Source organism: Coloeus monedula (assembly GCF_965178545.1).
Source record: "Coloeus monedula genome assembly, chromosome: 21".
In the NCBI taxonomy this organism is placed as follows: Eukaryota; Metazoa; Chordata; class Aves; order Passeriformes; family Corvidae; genus Coloeus; species Coloeus monedula.
The window spans coordinates 5734541-5742931 of NC_138801.1; the positions used below are offsets into that span (position 1 = coordinate 5734541).

At 46.2% G+C, this 8391-nt stretch overlaps 1 protein-coding gene across 1 annotated transcript; it reads left to right on the plus strand.

Annotated features, from left to right (window-relative positions):
- Nucleotides 1–1631: 1631 nt before the first annotated feature.
- ZDHHC12 (zDHHC palmitoyltransferase 12) lies at nucleotides 1632–7546 on the plus strand (the record flags this gene model as incomplete). The annotated part of the gene is made up of 5 exons (XM_082295085.1): nucleotides 1632–1716; nucleotides 2033–2169; nucleotides 3102–3188; nucleotides 4335–4501; nucleotides 5635–7546. The coding sequence occupies 5 exons, from the start codon at nucleotides 1632–1634 to the stop codon at nucleotides 5942–5944; spliced, it is 786 nt and encodes a 261-aa protein (XP_082151211.1). The 3' UTR covers nucleotides 5945–7546.
- Between the last annotated feature and the right edge of the window lie 845 nt (nucleotides 7547–8391).

Below are 8391 nucleotides of genomic sequence, written 5' to 3' on the forward strand. Positions count from 1 at the left end.
GGAATGCCATAGGAAGCAAGATACTCCGCTCAGAAACTTGCTAGTAGAGACTTTCTGGAACTGAGCCTAATTTCAACCAGTCACTGAGGCTGAAACCCTTGAGAAAGATATAAACTCTGATCTCTGCAAGACTGGTTTCAAAGCTGAAGGAGAAGATAAAAAGAGTAACATGCACCAATTTGTTTTAATCACAAAGAGAGTTAAGAATACATTCCTTCGGAAAAATTATTCTAGAACATCAAAATGTTTCTACTTTCAGGTGAATAATATTATTACTACCCAAATTTCTTTCATTAAGCTTTAAAATTTACACCTCTCTGGGAAGAAGGAAAGACACTACCCACCTTTTTCCAGCACCAGTACAGCCTGAGGTGTCTGAGGAAAGAGAGCCATAGGCTTTGCATTTACCTAGAATTTAAAAAAAAAAAAAAACCAAGAGGGTTTGAATGATTGCTGGAAATTTAGTATACAATTTTTATTAACATTTCAACCCAGCTGTCTCAGGTAAACCATTTGAGCACACAACCAGGTGCTTTCCTGGCATCAGCAGGTGGACTTATGCGAAGAGACTAAAATAATCAATTTGTGGCCAAACAATACCAAGAAATCAACTACTTGTCAGGTGCTGGAGGGTAAACTTATAAAGAATATGATACTTCTCTCCAAACTTTTATTGGGAAAGAAGGTTACAAAAGCAGCAAGGTATATCTATGTTAAAACTGAAAGGAGTTAAAAGAGAAAGCACTGATTTTGGAACTTTTACAGACCTGTGATGACATTCATCTCCCTTAGACACTCAAAGTGTAAACAGATATGTGCTGTAGTCACCATGGCTTTTTTTATTGTTAGCAAGAGAGAAAAACGCATCTCAGGTGCAATTCAATTGCTTTTAGGTGTCTGTTCCAGCTGAGAAGAATTTATACACACCTGCTTCCCTCGGCAGCCCTCGGGGGAGTTCAGCGACCTCACCCAGCCAGGAGCCTCTTGACTGCAGACATCCCAACCAGATCAAATCCCTCCTCGAGTTGTGTCAGACATTCTCCACGTTCTGTTTGGTTAATGGGGCCGTGTAGCTGCTTCCAGCCAGGCACAGCCTCTCTGCGCTTCTTCCCGGGGGATGGAAACCCACCCATGGAATAACCACGTAGGCGAGAGCAGAGTTAACGCAGTGCAGCACCTCGGGAACCGCCTCGAGGAGCCTTTGAACGGCACCTGCTGCCCGATCCATCACTGCCAGACCCTTCCATGCTCCGTGCACCCAGCAGTGTCTGCCCCGGTGTAACGGAGCCTCTGAACAGGTTGCCCAGCCCTGCGCTCCAGAGCCCGGGGCGAGGGAGGGAGGACACGCGGGAAGGGCTCAGGGAAAACACTCCTCGGGGAAAGGCCCCGCAGGGCACAACAAAGCCGGGGCGCTGTGGGGGACGAAAGGAGCCGGGTGACCCCGGTTCATGGCGTGTGCCGAGCCCGAGACGGCAGAACCGCGCGTGGAAGCGAAGCGAGTCGCACATCCCCGCGGAGCCTCCCCCGCAGGGCCGGGCAGCCTTGGCCCCGCCTCGGGGCGCTGCCCGTGTCCCGTCTGGCCCTGCCACCGCTGCCCGGAGGCCTTCCGGAGCCGGTGAAGCCGGCCGGCGATGGGCCCCGGCGGGCGCTGGGTGCGGGCGGCACACACAGCCCTCAGCGCGGCCGTGGCGCTCGGGCTCCTCCTGCACCGCACGGGTGAGGCGGGGGCCGGGGCCGGGCCGGGGCCGCTCCGTCCCGGGGGCAGGCGGAGGATGGGGATCGCGGCCGGGCCGGGCGGCCCCTGCGGGACACGGGCGATCCGCGCCGGCCGCGGCCCGGGGGTGCCTCGAGGGCTGGGGGGTCTGGGGAGCCCTTTCTCAGCCTCTCCTCTCTCGCCCCGCGCTCTTTCTCCGCCTGGTCTTTCCCCATTTCCTCTTCATAGATTTGGGACCCTTTTGCTGAGGCCAGAGAGAAAAATCCCAGACTCTTCACAAGGAGCTGCTGCTCTCTGTCTTTTTTGGGTACCTTTCAGATCTGCACAAGCAAGAGGAGCGCGGGGAGCTGCTGCAGCCGCTGATCTTCGTTTTGCTGGTTTTATGCTCGGTCCTGCTGTACTTCAAGGTGTCTCTCATGGATCCGGGTTTTGTTAAGCCTGAAGAGGAAGTGAAGGTAAATCCCTTCATGAATAGAACAAAGTGGAGTAGCTGTAAAGTCTATAGGCTTTTCTACTTTTTCCACTCTGGTAGATAAGAGCAGTCTGACACAGTTTCTGTTGTGATGGCATGAAGGACACATGCACAGACCGTTGGAGATGAGGACAGACTGTCTCACACTGGTATTTTGTAATAGCAGTAGGGTTTACAGGCTTTAAATGTGCCTTTCACACCACACTGCCCTTGTATGTGACTGTGCCATTTGAGCCCAAGTCCTCTCCTAGAGCAGAGGCTGCAATGCCCTGTGGAATGTATACATGACCTATTTTATGATAACCACTGATAAGTGGTACAAGTGCAAAAAAAAGCCCTGAACTGAAGGGCAGGCTTGGCAGACAGTGCTCTCTGCAGCTCTATTTATTGAACTCTTTATAGATTTGTTGCCCTCTCAGAGGACACGTCCCCAAACAATTTACAGTGAAGTAAATGGAGATGCAAAGTTTCAGTAACTGATAGTTAAGTTTGAGGTTCACTGCCTTACAGACTGTGTAGGACAATAACATTATCAATCTTAGTCATCCATCATTAATGTCAGTGTTGGCTGTGTATGACCAAGTAGCACTGCTCGTACTGAAAAGACATTGTTACTGTGTTGAGAAGTGAAGTGTAACCTTGGTTTTGTCCCAGAGTGTTATCTTGTCCACAGTTATTTCTGCCTCTGTGCAAACATTCTTTGGAGGGTTACAGTAACTTTTTCTCTCTCACTGTACCATAACTGTCTGCAGCTTCTGTAGGAATTCTAAGGAATTATTTTCTTTAACCTTCCTAAGGATAGAGATAACAAGCACTGGGTAACTGTCAAGTAAAAGGATGCAGCAGGATGGCTCAGTCATGTCGAGACAGCAGCCCAGGAACTCTCCTCAGTCCCTCTCTTTCTCTTTTTTGTAGGAAGGTGAGGATAAAGGACAAGGTGTGGTGATCCCTCAGATTCCAGGTGACATTAAGCTGCGGCGCTGTGGTTACTGCCTGGTGAAGGTGGGCATCCAGAACACGCTGGAAGAGGAAGGGATGAGTGATTTGAAAGCTTATATTGTTCTTCAGCTGCTGTTGCTGGTTTTTTTCTGGTCTGTCATTGCTGCTCAGAGGAGGCAGGGCAGATTGTGTAGCTACACAAGTAGTAGTGATAGACACTGGCACATAGGCCAGTTTTCCAAGGCTGAAACGAGTTCCTGCTGGCTTATAGAAACAAGAATCTTTTTTTGCCATGAGAAGATTGTATTCCATATTCTTATTGCCATGTCGGCCAGACCTTGCAGTACTGTCAAAGAAGTTATTTTGAAAATACCTTGATAGTCAGAAAGGCAGCTGAGTGTGACATGTGGGAACTGCTCATTGCTGTGAACTTGTTCAGAGGCCTTAAAACAACAAAACATTGGCCTGAATGATAAAAGACACCATGAAGGAAAAATTACAGCAATGAAATTAGCTCTTAAAACAGTTTGCCTAAAGCCTAGAAAGGCTTGGTTTCAGAGTGATCCTTATCAGTTTAATGAAATTAAGCATTACCCCAGCTTCCATAAATTCCTGAAGAGTATTTATCAGGAGGAATGAGCTTATTTCAAGAGGAAAAGCTGGCAAAGCATTTATACACTGCAGGGGACAAATCCTAGGAAGCACTACTTTTCTCAACCAGGTCTTTCACCTTCTCTGTGCCTGGCAGTTGAGCTGTTTTCTGTGCAAGTATCTTGTACTCACATAGAGGCACTTCTCTGTGCATCCCCAAAAAGCATCCCATCCCTGCCCACTCTGTTTGATAGTAGTGGTCCTAGTTTTTCACCTCAATGCTGTGCTCATGCTTTCCTGACTACACTGATTGGCTTTGTCTCCCTCCTTGGCACGCTGGACTTCCTGTAATAGGTAGATAATAAAGAAAATGTGTAGATAAGAGGAGTGTGGGAGAGTCACTTAATTTGATTCCCATCCACTGGGGTCTTGACCAGGAGAATCACAATCCCTTTGATTTGTCTTAGCAATATTGATGTGCTGTTGTCTCACAAGGGAGTGTTTTAGGGACAGTATTGTGGAGAAAGACAGATTTGCATGATGTTCTCTTCTACCAAACAGGAGTGGGACAGCCATGAACTATAGCCAGTTTATTCTTTTTCTGATTGTGTTTTGCAGCAACCCATGCGAGCCAGGCACTGCCAGCTGTGCCAGCACTGCGTGCGGCGCTACGACCATCACTGCCCCTGGCTTGAGAACTGTGTAGGAGAAAGGAATCACCCCCTCTTCATAGTCTACTTGAGCGTGCAGCTTGTGGTTCTGCTGTGGGGAGGCCATGTTGCTTGGTAAGGCTGGGAGATGGCATTTGGACCTCTGAGATTGCTGAAAGTTGTGGTGCTCCTCAGGCTGGCAGAGAACATAGCAGTGGTTGGACTGGCTTTGGACCCTCTCTTGCATCCTGGAGCCCCCTAATCTTGAGCAGAATCTGATAATTTAGATTTCATTGTTCATTTTGCTTCAGTCACTGTAACATGATCTTTGTTTACACATTCAAGTGCTGGAAACTCCAACAGGGTTCCAGCTGTTCAGGAGAGGAGTTAACCCAGGCTGATTGTGTCTCACAGCTTTCAGAGGAACCAGCATCTTCTAAACTTAGATTCCAATCCCTATGGCACACTCTCTCAGGACTTCATAGTATATTAACTCTCTGTAGTAGAGGATTATCAGCAGCTCATTAGTTATGAATCAAACTTAAATGTGTCATCAGGTTTGTTTAGTTTATGAAACCTGGGGACCTGGGGGTACTTGTTGACAGCCAATTGAACGTGAGCCAGCAGTGAGCCCAGGTGGCCAAGAAGGCAAATGGGACCTGGCTTGGATCAGGAAGAGTGTGGCCAGCAGGACCAGGGAGGTCATTCTTCCCCTGTACTCAGCACTGGTGAGGCCACACCTCGAGTGCTGTGTCCAGTTCTGGGCCCCTCAGTTCGGGAAGGACGTGGAGATGCTCAAACTCATCCAGAGGAGGGCAACAAGGCTGGTGAGGGCCTTGGAACACAAGCCCTATGAAGAACAGCTGAGGGAGCTGGGGTTGTTTAGCCTGGAGAAAAGGAGACTCAGGGGTGACCTTATCACTCTCTACAACTCCCTGAAACGTGGCTGTAGCCAGGTGGGGTTGGTATCTTTCTCCAGGCAGCAGCTTACAGAATGAGAGGACAGTCTTAAGCTGTGCCAAGGGAAATACAGGTTGGATATTAGGAAAAAGTTTTTCATGTAAAGAGTGGTGAAGTACTGGAATTGTCTGCCCAGGGGGGTGGTGGAATCACCATCCCTGAATGTGTTTAAGAAAAGATTGGATGTGGCACTCAGTTCCATGGTTTAGTTGAGGTGTTAGGGCATGGGTTGGGCTCGATGATCTTAGAGGTCTCTTCCAACCTGGTGATTCTGTGAACTGCAGATTTATTTCTGTTTGAATTGAAAGGTCAGGCCTCTACTTTGAACAATCTTGGGAGTGGCTGCAGCACAACATTTTCCTCCTTGTGTGCTTCCTTCTGATATTCATATTCACCATTATGGTCCTGCTGCTGCTTGTTTCCCACCTGTACCTGATCTCATGCAACACCACGACCTGGGAGTTCATGTCACACCACCGCATCTCCTACCTGCGGCACTCTGAGCTGGAGAACCCCTTTGACCAAGGGATAATCCACAATCTCTGGAGATTCTTCTGTTCACGCCACCTCACTGCATGGGAGAAAATCTATTTTCACAAGAACAGTGAGCCTGTCTAGTCCCAGTGTGCCAACACACCTGGAAGGTTGCTGGGTAAAGCTTTGCTAATGCAATGGCTGCTGTTTCCTTGCACTGAACTTTAATACATCATGGACTAGGCAGCCTGCTCCACAACCTGTTCATCTGCAAATTACATTTGAAGGAGAGTCAGGGGTATTTTTAAAATATTAATAACACTGTTAGAAGCAAGAATCCAGCCAGCAGAGCTGAGTTTCAGACTGAGCAAAGTATCTCTAAATCTGTTTCCTTTTGTTAAATGCATTCACATCTCTCCAGAAGAAATGCAAGATTAGTGTGAGTATTCGTGTTCACTTCTCTTCTCCAAGGTCTCCCTCGCTTTTTGCTGCTAGGGAACAGCAGCAATTACAGATAAAACCAGCCAGGACCAGTGTAATTCCTGTGGCCTTTTTTCAGCCTAGTTCTGACTGTGAGAACTGCAGTAGCATCAGGCATGTAAGAGAAACATTTGAGTAAACATTTAGAGAGTCAAAAGCAAATTTTATTTTGTCCACATGCCTCAACTTAATGCTTTCCACAAAGACTTAAGGTTTAATACTGTTAATGTTCATGAGAAAGAGCTGTAAGACACCCAGTTAAGCTTATGAGATAATGAACCTGTACTTTGTGATGCCCTGAGTAGCTTCCTCACAGCTTTTTAACTTGACGGTGCTGCTAACAATTCACTGTTTTGAATCAAGTCAGTGAAGAATGATACCATCACTTTTCTTTGGACAGAAAAGTAATCCTTGGCTACTGAGTTATTTCTGCATTGTGCTCAGGCCTTTGCTGTAGCTCAGGAGAGAAGCAGTAGCAGAGGTGGGTACCTCATGCCTAACTCAAGTAACACTTTAATAAAAGAATACAATTTCAATGCAAGAGGAAAGCTGCCAGGTCCTGGTTGATTAACTGAGATGAGAGATGCTGACAGCTTTCAGGACAGCAGCAAGAAGACCTGTTTTCCATTGAAATAAAAGGTCATACTTCAGATTTCCATGGGGAGCTAAAAGGAAGTTTGGGATGACTGATCTTAGCTTTAAAACAAAAAAGGCTGTGGTGTGAATTTTAGTCCTGACCATTTTCTGTTAAAACAAAACCAAACAAAACAAGAAAAACCAGTGCAACAAAATTAGTTAAAATTATCTTGTGCCTTGTGTCTTGGCTCAGGAATTAACACCAACTCAGAAGCACTCAGGGTTTAAAGCTGATGAACACTCATGAAAAGACAGTGTAGTTAACACCACAGCACAACAGTCCAAAAGCAGTTTAAGTGCAGCAAAAGATCCCTTTTTTGACCAGATCCAGAGTTTGTAACCTGCAGAGTTTGGTTTGTTCAGGGTAGAAGCTCTATCAGAGGGATATCAGAACACTAAGGATTGTTTTTGTAACACTGCTACACTGTTCAGAAGGATTCTGCTGTTTGCTTGTGTTGCTGTGGTACCTGCTAAAGTGTGGATCATGTGTCACATTGCAATTCCTGGTTTTTCAGGTATCAGTCAAGTGAAAGTTCATCAGCAAGTACAACAGCTCAAAGCAGTTTTGCTCTGTTTGGTATTTCTTTAAAATGCACCTGGGTGTTAATTTATATATTTTTTTTTTTTTACTCAACCATAAATTACAAAATAAAATATGAAATACGCATTTTTAAATTCTCTACGCCTCTCTCTTTGAACCCAAGTTCTATGTTTCACCTGTGCTAACAATCCACTGTGCTACCTCCCACTCCACAGTGACCTTGAACTAAAGCCACAAAACACACCACAGGGGCCAACAGCAAATGCTACCACTCAAACAAGAGTGAGGAAAATGTGTATTCTGCTCCAAACAGGCCAGTGCACTGCCAGGGTGAGCGGGAGGTTGAAAGGATCTTTGTACACAGGAATTTTCAGAAGCAGCTATACTTGGCTCTGAAAATGGGAAATCTGGGTTGAGTGTGAAATATCCCTGGTTTGCACAGAGCTCTTACCTCATTGAATCCTGAAGCACTGGGACCAGCCTTGGCTTAACAATTCCCTAGATTCTTGTCTCCAGCTACAGCACAGCTGCCTTAATCCCACTCCTGTCTCCATCTGGTGAGGACAAAGTGAAAGAGCAATGATTGTGTCCTTGTTTGCATCAGATGCCTTATCTCTAAAAACGCTTCCCTTTTTGCCCAATGAGCTACATTATGAATTTAAGAGATGAAAATGTATCTTATCAAGTATAATTACAAGATAGATTACAAGGCAATGAAGTCACCTTTAACTCACTGATTTTCCAATACTGACTGTCATTACTTAGCTGTCCCCAAAAATGATACAGGATATATACACTGATAAAATCTGTGGAGAGATAACCTGGTTGCAGTCATTGGTATATGACAGCTGATGACACCATGCAATATGTACACAGACAACCTGAGTGAGAAGGAAGAAAGAAGGAAAATATTACTACTGCCATTTATGGAGAA